We start from the raw sequence: 15,765 nt of genomic DNA, 5'->3' as shown, positions 1-15,765 counted from the left end.
TGGAATATTTATCTTCAAAATTCTAATTTTAAAAAAATAAAGGGTGGTGAGTCGGGAGGGAATGTGAGATAGTTGGGTTTTGAAAAATTTAGGTATATTGTTTCTACATTGGCCTAAAAGATTTATAGAATAAATTAACATCATAAATCTAGAGCTTACTTATATCTAAGTATAGAAGTTAACTCATTATTCAATTAAAGAATTATCTAAATCCTAATTTTGAGGACGAAAGTAAATTCTTCTAAAAAGTTTTAGGATTAAAACATACCGTTTTAAAAGTTTAATGACCAAAATAGACAAGAAACAAAGTTTATGAACCAAAATAAGTTTAAACCTAAAAATTACTAGTGGTCTCCAAACTTTTGCAAAAGTAATAACAATTTAGTCTTTAAACATTGGTTTGTATCGGTTTAGTTCTTGTACTTTTAATTTTGTATCCATTTAGTCTCTGAATTTTTGGTGTGTAACAATTTAGTCTTTATATTTTTTTCACTATGTTTCAATTTAGTTTTAAATGTTAAAATTTTCAACAATTTTTATTATTATATGATGTAGACTTTATGTATTTTATAAAATTTGGAGGTTTATAGTGTTAAAAATATGATGCAGACTAAGTTATAATCATCTAAAAAGAAAATGTATTTGGTAAATATTGCCAACCATTTTTCCATTTACAACAATTATCCTGTTATTTTGTTGAGTTGTATTGATCTAAAAAATAAATTTAAATTGATTTTAAAAAAATGTTATAGAGATTGAAATTATATTAAATTAATTATAAGTTAATAAATAGTCATAAGAACATTCTTCAAACATTATGCAATTTTAAGATATTTACCGATAGCAATCCTACAAAACAAGCACAATTATCAAAGTAATTTTTAGATTAATAAAACAAATATAGTTATTTAAAGACATCGAACATTATAAATTCTTAAGCATACATAGATTTTATTTATATCTACGTTCTCAAAAATATAAAAGAGTACTTATAAAAATAGCAAAAAAAAGTATGATAATATGGTCTACGTCACTACATTTTCTAAATTACAAAAGTAGCAAATTTAAAAATCGATAACTCTCCGATAGAGTTGTCTAATATCACTGATTATTTGTCCATATTCGCAATATATAAAGAAAAAAAAAGTGAGATAGAGTGTTTTTTTAATAAATGTTTTCGTGGTTGATGCAACTTTTAAAAAATTAAATGATCCTTTTAAGGGTAAAGTTATGCTTCAATTTTAATTGTCTTTTATGGCCCTTAATCATTTGTGAGCGTGTCTCATTTTAATCCTTGGTTTTCTTTTGAAGGGTGTTTGGTATATGTGCATGAGTTAGGCTTAAAAAGAGGAATAATGCATTTTGAATAAAACTCAAATTTGGGACAAAGAGTTTGATTTTAGGTCTCTACCTTCTCACTCCAAATTGATGAAACTATAGTTAATATTAATAATAATAAAAGTGACAAGTGTGTGCCTTTTTTTCTTTTCTTTTTGTTGAGCATCACAATCCATAACAATTTTTTTGGCTCCCTAATTAGTTTTAGTGTTGTTTGGCCAAATTCACACACCTTCATTTCATTCATAATTTTCGATCTCCAAATATGTTTTTTAAACCAAATACGTGCTTTTGTGACACGTGATAATTTGTTGGGTGGGTTCCATCTTAGACAATATTCTTAGACTTAATTAATATAGTGCTAATTAGGGATAAACACCTTTATTCTCATGATGTTACGATCAATAACTAAAGATTAATTAGTAACTTTAGTTTTATTTGGAATTTGGCAAATCGATTGGTTCATGTTTCTTTCATGTTTTGTCACCGTGAAAGTAATAAGATTATTGTTCACGGTATGAGGTGATGTGTTGTTGGTTTTGTAAATTTGGTTGGTTATTATGATTCTTTCATTTGGGTAGAGTGTTGTTGTTCTTCTAGCTTTTTGAGTTGGATTTTGGATATTCACGTAAAAATTTGACTATTAATTTTGCATAAAAAAATATAAAAATCATATAGAGTGTAGAAGATATGTTATTTATAAAAGATCAACAAATTTATTGAATGAAGAAGCTCATAATATAACATATATGTTTAATGATTGAACTATATTTTTCTGTTGACGTACAACGTTATGATTTAAAAAATTATAATAATTGTCAAATATTAATTACTTTTCTCTCTTTTTCTAGTTCACCAATATGCATGTTAATTTCCGTTGAGTTAAGGCTCAAACTTTTAACATTTTAAGAATTGTTATAGGTAATTTACACTAAAATATATTTAACTGACATTTTATAGCTCAAATATAAACAACAAGTAAAAATAAGCTTGACAACGGTTGACAGTAGCAATTAAGGACAAAAAATGAATTTAGAAAAAGAGGACTGGCAGGCTAAGCTGCCCCAAATGTATTAACAAGATGTTGGCTTCAACCTTGGTTGAGATCAACCCTAGCAAAATTGAAAAACCAAGCCTGCCTTTTGGCACGGTAGATTATATCTAATTATCTTGAGGCAACTTCGAAACTCTTAAGAAATAACCTAAGTCAACTTTCTTTATACATACACCATTACAATTTCATACGAGGAAATTTGAGTATGACCTTCATACTCTCTATACCTTCTATACTCTTTCACTCTTTGAAATAAGTATGGAAATGTTTATAGCAAGTATCACACATGAATGTATAAGTTTTATCTTTTGTACGTCACGGTTATCGATCTCCTCTTCAAATAAATTCTCTACTAGCTACTACCATGTGACGGACAAGGTAGGTAAGATAAAGATGTATTTATCTCTACCCACATTAATAAGTATATAATACAAATAGTTCAACACAGCGATGAACCATACCAAAGTTGAAAATATAAACCCACACTTCTAATTAATTTCGTTTTATTGGAAGGGTAGTTATGTAATTTTAGAGGCATAATTATATATTTATGTGAGGAGGTCTTTTATTTTGAGTACATCATATTGTTAGGGACGCGTCAGCGTTGAGTAATTATGTGTCATCATCCCACCCCCGTTTTGGCGAAGACAAAGGACTAATCTTTGCTATGGATTCCTGTGTTTGAGGTTAGCTGATTGATAGGTATTGTTCATCAATAATTAGAGAATTTTATAATGTTTTTATTTTAAACATTACTTTTAATTAAAATATTGTTTAATTTTTCCTTTTTAATATTTTTTTTCAATCAGACAATTGATCGTAATCGATTTAGTGAAGGTATTTTTATAAAGATGAAAAATAAAATTTTAACCTTTTAAAATCTAAAAATAAAATTGAAATTAGCATCCAAACTTAGACCAACAAACACAACTAATAAAAATAGAGAAATCAAAACTAATTTTCATAAATTAAAATTTAAAATTTAAAGATTTTTTTTGGTACTAATTAAGAAAAACATAGTTCAACCGATCTAATCTTTTTACTATGGCCGTAAAGTCAAGATTATTCTTACATACCTATGGTCAAAAGGAAGAAAAAAAAACCTACTACCATGGGATAGTAACATTTATGAAATTAAATTAGTAAAACAATTGTGGGTCATCTCGAAGTCCTAACTAAAAAATTGGTGGATTCACCGATCTAAGTTACTCTCAATTTTATATAATCATATATTTAAATATATATATAATGATCAATACTATTAGCTTACCCATAAATAAAACTGCTATCTAGATGTACGCTTCTAACTCAAGTTCAAATTTCTTGATTTGTCACGGATCTAAGTCTATGTGGTTAAGTATGGTAAGTATTGTATTTACTATTGATTGAGTATAGTAAAAAATGATGGAAAAGGGAGGGAAGGTGATGTAGTTATGTACATGTGTGTATTATATATATAGTGGTTGGGAGACACATGGAAAAAGAAGAAGAAGAGGAAGAAGAATGAAGCTACAAATCTAGAAGTATATAATTTGGCATGTGAGAGACTCTTCCACCTCATCGTCATCCTCATCGCCATCCTCCTCCTCCTCATCAGTTTCGATTCCCAAAACGAATCCCAATCTTTTTACCTTTATATATAATTTAATATAATATACTATTTTCCTTTTAAGTTCCTTTCTCTCTCTCTCTCCTGTTTGTTACACACATTTCGGTTCCTCTGCCGTTTGGATCGGAAAAGTTTTTTTTCTCCAAGTCTGTGACCGCATCACTCCACATTTAATTCTCTCTCGTCTCCCCATAATCCGAAGAAGAAGAAGAAGATACTGATTCCTGTTTTTTATTTTTCTTCCTTCTCTGTCTATATCTAATCGGCGCTCGGAATAAATGGAGGTTCAATATGAAGAGGTATTATATATGATGAAGTGTGTGTGGTAATTTTATTGTGGTTTGTTTGGATTTAAAGAAGATAATATTAAAGAGATCAATGTTCTGAAAATGGCGGGGTTATTTGGAAGGAATACATAAGGAATTCGAGAGGAGTCCAGATTTTCACATGCCGATGGCTTCCAACGCATTCTTCACCCAAAGCGCTAGTGTTTCTCTGCCATGGTTGTTCATTTCATCTTCTTCTCTCTATATATCTCTCTGTTTTTTTTTTTTAAATATTATTATTATTTTTTTGGTGGAGGAGGAGGAGTAATGTGATGAATATGGTGATTGGTGTGGTTATTAATTTGAGAGTTATTGTTTTTACTTTGTTTTGGTTGCGCAGGATACGGCATGGAATGCAGTGGATTCATGAGAGGTGATTATTATTACTCTTCTCTCTCTTTCTCTCTCTCTGTAGTTATTGTTCTTCACTTTCATTTCAATGCTTTGCTCTTTGGGTTATTTTCTCTTTCTTTTTTTAATTTGCATTATTCATGGCTCGGTTTTCAAAAAAGAAAAATGAGGATAGCTCTGACGTTTCAACTTCCCATATTCGGATGACCAATATGTCTCCACTGTTTCTCAAATTTTATATTCCTTCACCAATTTTACATCTTATTTCCATACTTAAATTGTCCTATTCATCTATATATATATTTTTAAACTTAAACTGATTTTGAGTTCTTACATGAATCTGAATGAGAGACAGAAATTGAAAATTTGCAAAATCAAAGGCCCATTGTCCCGTTTTGTTGGAAACAACAAATCAATACATAAACACCACATATTCTTCTTCTTTTTCAATGTATTCAAATTTGTGTTGGGCTGTGATTTGAAAATGCAAATGCAAATGCAGTAATGTATCCATCTTTTTAATCTTTTGAAGCAAAATTTTATAAGTGTTCATGAAAATCAGCTATTTTAAGATTTGGTTTTTGAAATTTTTTAAAAGCAGATGTGGACCAAACTTACTTGAAATAGGCAGACTAGTAAACCTAGGTTATTTTTTAGATTTAATTAGAGGGGAAAGAATAACTTGAATAACCCTTATAATTAATAAGTAGAGTAGTAGAGTTGGGTTGTGTTTAAAATTTTGGTTTGTTCGAGTTGGAAATTGAATTGAAAAAATAGCCTTTGAGATAAAAGAAAATGTCAACATGATAACCCAACCCAATCGATAATGGACAAACTATTTATTATAATTATAAATTTTGTAATTGAGATTTTTTTTGAAAGTTATAAGCTTAATTTTCAAAATAAAATAGAAACTTCAAAAAAATAGTTTTGAAAATTCTTAATTTGTTTTTACCATTTTTCTTAAATGTGAATATAATGTAAATAAAAAAATTGGACAAATTTTAGAAACAAAATCAATGTTGGCTGTAAAATTGTGTTTAGTAATGGAAGGAGTTTGCAGATGAAATAGGGAATTTGAAAGTTTAGAAGTTAAATTAGTAATTCAACAAATAAAATTATTATTCAAATAGGAAACCATTATGAGGGATTTAATTTTAGGAGAAATCGTATGAAAAACATTGTTCTCATTCCCTAATTTCATTTCATAATATTCAAATACATGCATTTATGAAAAACACATAGTATAAGTTTTCAAATGTGTTTGGTAGCCGAACAACAAATATATTGTTTTGAAAAGTTTCTATTTAGGAGTGTGAAATTCAAATGAATTTAAATACAAGAATTGCGTCTACTAAATAGGAAACTAATTGCAACTGCCACCTATTTAATTTGGTGAATGTGAAAATGTAATTTGATAAGCCACCGGACCAATTAAAGTTTTCAACTTTTCTTATACTAATTTCAAACTCAATTAAAAATAAAATAGTATTAGTTTTTTCTTAATTTAGGTTTCTTTTCGTAACGATTTTGTTGTTCTAATTTCGTGTCTACAAACATAGTTTATTTTCTGCTACTCTGTTCTTATTTTTTTGATTTGGTAAAGATTTAAAAAAGAAAAAAACAATATATATTTTAAATGGCTAGGGGAGTGTTATTTTGGTGAGAAATTGTTATAAATAGCAAAATAATAATAAATTATTTACAAAATTTATATATACTTAAATGAGTCAAATGAGCTAGAGAATTGTACTTTGTAAATATTTTGAAATATTTTGAAAGTACAAATTTATGCAAATAAGACTCTAGAAGTAGTTACCAATAATGTTGTTTTTATGGGATATCTAGTTTAAATATCATTTTGGTTTTTATATTTTGAAGTTGGATTAATTTTAATCCATATATTTTTAATTATTCAATTTTAGTTCTTCTCAAAATTACTATTTTTATTAAATTAATAATAACTTTTTTTTTTAAAAAAAAAGCATTAAATACGTGAATTATGCTTCAAAATTCACAGTAGAATTGTTAGATATTATCAAAAAATATTAAAAATCAACCATAAACTAGATATGGGGCTAAATTAAAAAACCATCAAGGTCTAAAGTTAAACAGATTTTGAAGTATAGGAAGATTTATAGTATTTTAAGTTTTAACCTTTAGTAAAAATGATTTCATGGTTGTCGGTTGGTATTTATATTTGTTATGTCCATACCTTGAAATATATGCATTTATTGATGTTTTTGATTCTGTCTCTCATTTTAAAAAACTGTTTAGTGAACACGCTTTAAAGAAGAAAAATAAAATACATAAAAGAAATTTAGTTTTGGCTTCTTGTTCTTTCTTTTTTTCAAATATACAATAGTATAAAAAACTAATTTATCATTTGTTGACGTATAGAATGCAATTTATTTGTATATATATATCATCAATGACATATGATAACAAGTGATTACTTTTGAACTTTTAAGATTTTCTCCTGAGTTTGTATTTCTAATTTTTTTTTTTATTTGGCTTCTGAATAGATTGAAAATGTTTGATAAGAAAGTAGCCTCTTTAAATTGTTTTACCTTATTCTTTTTAAAGAAATTATTGGTGTTGGTTTGGGAAGGCTAACAAACAATGACAAGTGTCGAACATCTCACCATATTTCACTTTGGTTTTTTTCTTTTTTATACTTGTTTTTATTATACGTAACATATCACCACAACAATCTTTTTGCCTAACTTAGAAACTCTGATTCACATGGAGATTCAAATATTGTTGTCATTACCTTTAACCAAAAAAGTTGACTAAAACACCCATCTTCCCCTTTAATATTTGGTTTTACATTTATTTTCATTTTCCTTCTGAAACTTTCTTTTCCAATCAATCAAATTTCATTTTCTTATCTACTTACCTTTTTTTCTCTTTTCTTTGTGCATCAGCATCGCATGATTATAGATCCTACCAAGATTAGAATAATGTCTAAATCATATCCTGATTTGTTAGTTTCTGCATAAGCTCATGTGTACCTTATTATGCCACCAGTTCTTCGAATATCTTTGGTTTTTTTTATTCGTCTACTTTGGAAAACTTTGGGTGATGGTTATCGTAGATGTTACTAATATCGACCTTTTTGATTTCAGGATTTTATGAAATTTCTTTTTTTTAAAGAATCCCTATGCATTTGATGAGAAACTATGTGTGTGTAAAAGAAAAAATACACCTGCTAAAATCCCATTTTTATTTTCTCTTTTAAAAAAAGAAATCTCAGTTTTATTTGTGTACATTTGATATCCAGGATAAAATTCACAAGAAAAAGTTACTGATACAGATTTCATGTGAAGGTCAGGTCACCAAAAAAGATTTTAATTAATATTGAATTTTTTAAATGCATAATTATATTGTTAAAATATCAATAAATAGTTATATTACAAATTTAGTTCATATGGATTTAGATCTTTATAGTTTGACAAAGCTATATAATAAAATTTTTCGTAGGACTAGATTCTTACTTTATAATTTAACCTAAAACTTTTAATAAATATAAGTTTATAATTTAACCTAAAACTTTTAATAAATATAATAACTTATGTTATAGACTTGACTACTTTTTATTAAGTTAAAATGTGTGTAAAGAATTATAATTGTTAAAATGTGTGTAAAGAATTATAATTGCTAAGGGGATAGATGAATAATTCAAGATCATAAGAATGAGGGTGATCTTAGAGCAAATATGGTTAATAAAAGGTTTAAAGAATTTGATAGTCATTGGTTATGATTATACCAACAAAGTAACTCTAAATGTCAGGACTTGTTGTTTGTAAATTACCATGGGGGAAAAGGAAAATGAACTTTCATTTAATTGTGTTACCTATATTAACACTTGAAAGTTGATTTAGGATGTGGACATCGGCTTGCAACTTCGGGGTACGCAGTGTTTGGGATGGACTATGAAGGACATGGAAGATCGAGTGGAGCTCGTTGCTATATCAAGAAGTTTGAAAACATTGTTGCTGATTGTTACGCCTTCTTCACTTCCATTTCTGGTATGTCAACACATATCATCTCATATTTGAATTATTATAGAAAGAGGTTTTTGTACAAATGATCCAATTCCAAAAATGTTGTTACTGAATGACTTGATCTTAGAAAATGAATGAAAACTAATCCTAGTGATGTCATAAAGCACTATCGCGTTAGAAACGTCTCTCCTAACGTGAAATAATTGAATCCTAATGCGACATTCATTTCAATCACATTTATAAACAATCGGCCAACTGATGATTAGAAATGAAAACCGTGTTAGGACTCCAACTATTTTGCAATGAGTAAGACATCCCCAGAGAAATAATAATGAGGTATAATGAGGTGGAATGCTCTGTGATGTGAGCAAAGTGTTAGTTCTCATTAATTTTTAGAATTGGGCCATTTTAATAGTAAAACCACAAGGTATAAAAATCTCGTAACAAAATCTCGTAACAAAATCTCTATCATAAGCATAACATGTTCTGTTTTCCCACGTTTACTCAGTTTCATTAGCTTTATATTTTACAATAATGAAATATAGTTTTCAACCTATACTCCCAAATGCCCCTTGAGATTCTAAGCTTTTAAGTAATGGTTTACCAGTTGAGGAAGAGTACAGAGACAAATGCAGGTTCTTGTATGGAGAGTCAATGGGTGGGGCTGTGGCCCTTCTTCTGCACAAGAAAAATCCCAGATTTTGGAATGGTGCTGTTCTCGTAGCTCCAATGTGCAAGGTGCATATGAATTAACGACCTGCCTTAGAAGTCAGTTTGGAATGACTTTTTAAATGTTTAAAAAGTTATGGAACAGTCCATCCAAACACTCTTAAAATCAATTTGCTCGTTCATTTCTCATCTAACTGCTCTGTTTAAACATTAGATATCTGAGAAGGTGAAGCCGCACCCTGTGGTTGTGAATCTGTTAACAAGAGTAGAAGAAATTATACCCAAATGGAAAATTGTCCCAACAAAGGATGTCATAAATTCAGCCTTCAAGGACCCCATAAAGCGTGAAGAGGTATATCAAATACACTATAACACAACGTAGAATAGGAAACATTATTGAATGCACTTTCACTCCCAACCATTAGATACATACATGATCAAACTACAGTTTTTAATTTCTCTTCCATGCATTTAACAATTAACAGTATAAAGCTATTGCCCACACGTTCTTTGTTCAAGCTCCTCTATTGATTTTTCATTCAACAATTAGGAAACTTCACCTCTTTCTATTTAACTTCTTTAAGTGTTGGGGACTCACTCATTGCATTTTACAAGATTTTTCCCCAATCTGATAATCATTTATGTCCATTTATTACGATGATTTGATTATTTCTCAAGCAAAAGATTTGAAATAAAATAAAAAGCCAAATGTTACCAAACATTGTGTGAAATTTAGCCTCTTAAACACTAGTTTTTCTTCACAATGCAGATAAGGAACAATAAGTTAATATACCAAGACAAGCCCAGGCTAAAAACAGCCCTGGAGATGCTAAGAGCGAGCATGAACTTAGAAGACACCTTACACGAGGTTAGTTCAAGACTTTATACAAACACACATAGTGCCCACATTTAACAATTCTCTAACCTCGAAAGATCAATCAGGTAACACTTCCATTCTTCGTATTACATGGAGAAGCCGATATAGTAACAGACCCAGAAGTAAGCAGAGCATTGTACGAGAAAGCAAGCAGCAAAGATAAGACAATAAAATTATACCCAGGAATGTGGCATGGCTTGACATCAGGAGAACCAGACGAGAACATCGAAATTGTGTTCTCCGACATCATAGATTGGCTTGACAAACACGCCGGCGGGAACACGGCGAAGTTTCAACTTCAATCCACCACTTGCTCAAATGGGATTGGCGTTGATCATAGATTAAATAATGGCCAAACCACATTAAGCAGTGGGAAAGAGAGTCGAAGAAGTCAGAATCATCGTGGGAGTTATCTCTGTGGTTTGAAGGGGCGGTTGCAATCGGCGATGTAATGTCAGTATTCTTATATAATTATTAATAGTGCCACCATTGTTGATTGAAAATGCTCTCTAGCACATCTTCATCTTGGTGGGTGTAAAATCTTTCTTAAGTTGACTGAATAAAGCTCTTGAAATAAAACTTTTGAGTAGCGCTCTTGAATCCTTGATGGATTTTTATAAATGCCAGCATGTTTCCAAGTAGTTTAAATCTTGATTGTTTCCTAGTTCAATTGTTTAGGTTTTATTTGTAGGGAGGGACTAAGAGGGGAACGTAGATTTTCTGGTTCCATTAGTAATATCCATCTAAACTCTCCATAATTGAACTTTTAATCTCAAGAAAAGTCTACACAAAGAATTGAGGAATGGGATTCTTTTTTCTTTTCAAGTACATCTCAAATCCAAATGGAACTAGTAAAGTTTTGTAGAATAATGAGTTTGGCTCAATAATTTTCATCCTTTTATTTTTGTTGTTTAGAATTCTGTAATTGATGTGAATGGGATGGACCATCATTTCCTCAACCACAAATTAACCCCACCCCAATTCCTCTAATCAAACTTACAACACATAACAATTTTTCAAAAAAAGAAAAGAAAAGAAAAAAAGAAAAAACCAAAACCAAAACCAAATTGTTCTAAACATCATGCCACCCAAAATCTAACCTATTAGATTCCCATAAACAGAAGCTTCACTTTCACTCCCTTTTGCTTCTGCACCTCCACTTTATACTATCAACTTTAACCATTAATACTTAATTTTAATGGTACAAGAAGAACTTGGTTTGATTCTCCTAAGTTGACTACGCTGCCACGTTAGCCCCGCTGTTGTCCTTATGGTCACCAAAGATACGTTGTCGAAAATCGGAGACCATGAGCGGGAGACCCTTGCGAAGAGGAATTTTGGGTTCCCACCCAAGTAGATCCTTGGCCTTGGTGATGTCTGGCTTCCTCTTGTGAGGGTCATCCGCTGTGTTTGGCTTGTACACTATCTTTGCATCTGGATCGATTGTTTCCTGGACAACCTGTTCAAGCAACATATATTGATGATCATTTTTCAAACACGTCATGAACATCGCTACCACTTTTACAATGTTGTTTTTATATTACTTAGTCAAAACTATTTTTTTTAATTAAGACAAGTTGTTATTTTCCAACATTTGTCATTTTTGTTCTCTTAGTTGAAGAGTCTAAAGAAGAGGGATTTTGGAAATCATAAGAAAAAGAATACCTTGGCAAGTTCAAGCATGGTGAATTCACCAGGGTTACCAAGGTTGAAGGGTCCAATGTGCTCTCCCTCCATTAGCTTCATCAATCCCTCCACCTATGAAACCAAATTAAACATCGATGTCGATTTATATCAGTTAAAAGTAACAATAGACTGATTGTAAGTGAAAGTTCAGTTTTAAATCATCATAAAATCCAAAAACTTGAGCACTAACAACATATGAAAAACTTAAACGAACTACAAAATTTTCGAGTATATATACACAAACGTCGAGATTAAATTTCATGCCTAGAAAATGGACAGATGCTCACAGTCACAGACAAAGAAATTAAGGGAAAGTGCTTACAAGATCAGAAACATATTGGAAACTCCTGGTTTGTTTCCCATCACCATAGACAGTAAGAGGCTCCTTCCTCAAAGCCTGCATTGCCAAAAAGATTCATTAATAAAATCCTCTTAACATTTAAATTATTAATCGATCTAAAAGCTTAAGTTGATGGGTAAAAGTAATTTTAATATTAAATAGACCATCTACTCACTAATACCATGTTATATCATCAATTGACCCAGCAAAAGTGAATTCAACATTATACCATCTAACATAACCATTTTAATTAAGAAAAAGAAAACATATTCCATTTCCATTCGAGACCTCCAAACTACACTTTCATTTAGTCTCTATCGTGCATCATTAAACCAAACGGCAACGTTACATTTTGAAATATCTATCCCATCCCATGGTTAACACCAAACCACGCCAACCAACCCAACAGACTAAGTCAAAATTTGCTACATCATGCCCAAACTCTCTTAAGCATATTTTCTTTCGCCAATTCATCCAAAAAATCTCTTTACTACAATAACAACAATAGCAATGAAGTCAAAAATCAAAAGTTGCCACATCCAAATTGGGAAAAATGGAAAACCTTTTACCATTACAGTAGAATCAGCCTAGCCCCTATTAATAAATATCCATCCATGGAAACGAAATATTTAATGCCTTAGTAACAGAGAATTTTCCATTTCTTTTCCCTATTAAAATCGCCACGTCTAATCTAATCCAAAATGCAGAGAATACCTGAGCAACAAAATTACTAACAACGCGACCATCATCAATGCACATTCTTGGGCCATAAGTGTTGAAAATTCTAGCAATCCTAACCTGTAAAAGTATAAATAAATTAATATTAATTAATATAACAAAAGAAAGGTTATTGATGAATGGAGGAATGAATGAATTACTTGAACATCGGCTCCTCGGTGATAGTCCATGGTCAAGGTCTCGGCGGTGCGTTTTCCTTCATCGTAACAGCTCCGGACACCTGTCACACATTCATTCATTCCGATAAGACCTTAATTTACCGAATTGTCCTTCCTCGTCAGATCTACATTCAAACCTGGCGGTTTCCAATCATATTATTAAGACGGAAATGCCCTCATCGGTTTCTCATTTTACTATCTCTACCCCTTCCCGGATTTACGAATGACGCGTGTGCCTTCGTGGGTCCCGCAAATCACGGAGATCTCTAACTCTTCTAACCTAAACTCCGACCATTTTCTTCTTCTTAATCTCTCTTCGTTTCCTTCAAATATTAAATATTTGGTCCTACAAATTAAATCTCTTCAAAGTTCTTGTTTTCACCTTATAAAATTACTTAATCTATTCAATTATATATGTTTTTTTATGGGTTTGGTTAGGTATTAAATATTGAATTCTATGAGCATTCCTCAATTATTATTTTTTTTAAAAGAAATAAGATTAGCATGTACATAAATTTGAAAATTCGCTGGCTTTTTGAATGATGGCTATAGAGAAATTTAACTTTAAGTTAACTAAAATGAACATGTGCGTATGTTAGAATCCATCCAGCCTATGTGTGTTAACATGCAGCCGTGAAAGACGGCGTGCGTTAGCAATAGTGTGGTGCTGGATGCTAACGTGCGCGAGAGGAAATGATTAAATTATGAAAATGTTTGAGGAAGAGGAAGAGGAAGAAGAAGAAGAGAAGAAGAAAGCTGACCGATGGGATTAACGTTGCCCCAGTAGGTTTCAACTTGTGGGTGTTGAAGAGGATCTCCGTAAACTTCACTGGTACTAGTCAGCAGAAACCTTGCTCCAACTCTCTTTGCTAATCCCAACATATTCAAAGTTCCGACCACATTGGTCTTGTGAAATTCCAAAGTCAAAGAAAAACAAAACCCAATACCCAAATTCAAAATGAAAAATAAAACCAGAAGTTGAAGTATTGAAGTATTGAGAGATTGAAAAGTTAAAAGGATATGATTGTCTTGACAGGGTTGAATTTGTAATGAACAGGGGAAGCAGGGCAAGCCAAATGGTAGATCTGGTCTACTTCAAGAAGAAGTGGTTCAACAACATCGTGTCGAATCAATTCAAATCTCGGGTTCCCAAAATGATGCATCACGTTTTCTTTCCGTCCGGTGAAGAAATTATCCACCACGATCACGCTGTCGCCTCTCTCGATCAAACGGTCCACAAGATGCGACCCGACGAATCCAGCCCCCCCAGTCACCACGATCCGGAGCCCTTTCCGCTTCAGCCCAAGTGGGATCTTGCCGCCGGAGTTCATTACACGGTGGACTTGGAAGCCGGCTCGGTGTTCGTACGACGGCGTATTGGACCACCGGGCAAGTTCGGTGGGGATCGGGTCGTATCCGACCCGGGAAGGAGAATTGGAAGAGGGGAAGAGGGTGAAGACGAAAGTGGCGATGGCAATGCCGACGAGGACGAAAACGAGGCGCTGTTCACGAAGCATGTAGCGAATCGGACGGGTGACGGACAGCCATGGTTTTGGGGGTTTTGGGGAATATGCGTCCGCCGCCGGTTGGGTCTCGTCGTGTCCTCTGAATATTAACTCCGATCCCATTTTAGGACTTCAAATTCGATCGGAACACAACAGGGTTTAGAGGATAACTTTATTCTTTTCCTGCGCCGGCGACGGCGGAGGCAGGACGGCCGGGAATTGACGGCCACGAGCGGCGGAAGGCGAGGAGAGGGGATTTTTGTTTGTTTACCGATGGGGGAAGAGGCTGATTTAGGAGGGTCTTAAAAGGGAGGGAGGGTAGAGAAAAAGGTTTGGCGTTGAAATATATTACGGAATTACCATTGATTTTTAGTATGTAAATTAGTAGTGACGTTTCCTGTTCTGTCCTTTTGTTGATTTTATTGATCCGTGGCATTTCCGGAATTTTCCTCTTCTGTTTTATTTTTAATTTCTTTCCTTTCTTTTCTTTTTCTTGTCAATGCTTTGTAGTTTATTTTGAATTTTCTTCTAATTTAATTTAATTTAAGTCTCTTTAGATTTCATTTTAATTTACACTTAAATAACCTTCGTTTAAATTTGGTATCAATGCTTCTAACACATAATTTTGTATGTTGGATTAATTTTTCTTAATACAAGTATTTGAATGATAGATGTTTATGGTTAACTTCAATCCATCAACTTTGGTAGTAATTTTGAACTCTAAAGTCGTTTAAAAAATCTCTAACAATTAACGTTTTTTATTTATTTTCAGTTTCTTGTCATTTGAAAAAGAAAAAACATACACTTACCAATCCACAAAATTGAAAATTTATGATTTCATTAAAAATATGTTTTAATCTTATTTTTAATATGTGTATTTATTGTATTTAAAATCGTAAGTTTTCCGTTATAATGGATAAATTTATATTTAAGACTCTTTTAAATGTTAGATCAAATAAACATAAGCTTTAAAATGTACCCTTGGGTCTCGTTTGGTAATAATTTAGTTTCTATGATTTTTATAATTAAATTTACTTGTTATTTACTTCCTACCAAAGCTTTCCTAAATCAAATAATATTTGAAGAAATAAGCAATCTTGTTTTGAA

The 15,765-nt window shown here is 31.6% G+C and overlaps 2 protein-coding genes across 2 annotated transcripts; one reads left to right on the top strand and one right to left on the bottom strand.

The window, feature by feature from the left end:
* Positions 1 to 3,775: 3,775 nt before the first annotated feature.
* On the top strand, positions 3,776 to 10,879 carry LOC101214595 (caffeoylshikimate esterase). Its single transcript, XM_004152315.3, has 8 exons — positions 3,776 to 4,300; positions 4,411 to 4,504; positions 4,668 to 4,700; positions 8,563 to 8,709; positions 9,293 to 9,423; positions 9,569 to 9,706; positions 10,124 to 10,222; positions 10,297 to 10,879. The coding sequence occupies exons 1-8, from the start codon at positions 4,280 to 4,282 to the stop codon at positions 10,681 to 10,683; spliced, it is 1,050 nt and encodes a 349-aa protein (XP_004152363.1). The 5' UTR covers positions 3,776 to 4,279; the 3' UTR covers positions 10,684 to 10,879.
* A 209-nt stretch (positions 10,880 to 11,088) lies between these two features.
* LOC101205773 (UDP-glucuronic acid decarboxylase 2) lies at positions 11,089 to 14,955 on the bottom strand. The gene is made up of 7 exons (XM_004152200.3): positions 14,176 to 14,955; positions 13,915 to 14,062; positions 13,136 to 13,215; positions 12,972 to 13,055; positions 12,240 to 12,314; positions 11,897 to 11,989; positions 11,089 to 11,690 (listed from the first exon to the last, which is right to left on the bottom strand). The coding sequence occupies exons 1-7, from the start codon at positions 14,779 to 14,781 to the stop codon at positions 11,469 to 11,471; spliced, it is 1,308 nt and encodes a 435-aa protein (XP_004152248.1). The 5' UTR covers positions 14,782 to 14,955; the 3' UTR covers positions 11,089 to 11,468.
* Positions 14,956 to 15,765: the final 810 nt, after the last annotated feature.

Source organism: Cucumis sativus, chromosome 4, assembly GCF_000004075.3.
Source record: "Cucumis sativus cultivar 9930 chromosome 4, Cucumber_9930_V3, whole genome shotgun sequence".
NCBI classification, from domain to species: Eukaryota; Viridiplantae; Streptophyta; class Magnoliopsida; order Cucurbitales; family Cucurbitaceae; genus Cucumis; species Cucumis sativus.
Note: the sequence above shows the minus strand (reverse complement) of the source record. Positions and strands in the feature narration are given on the sequence as shown.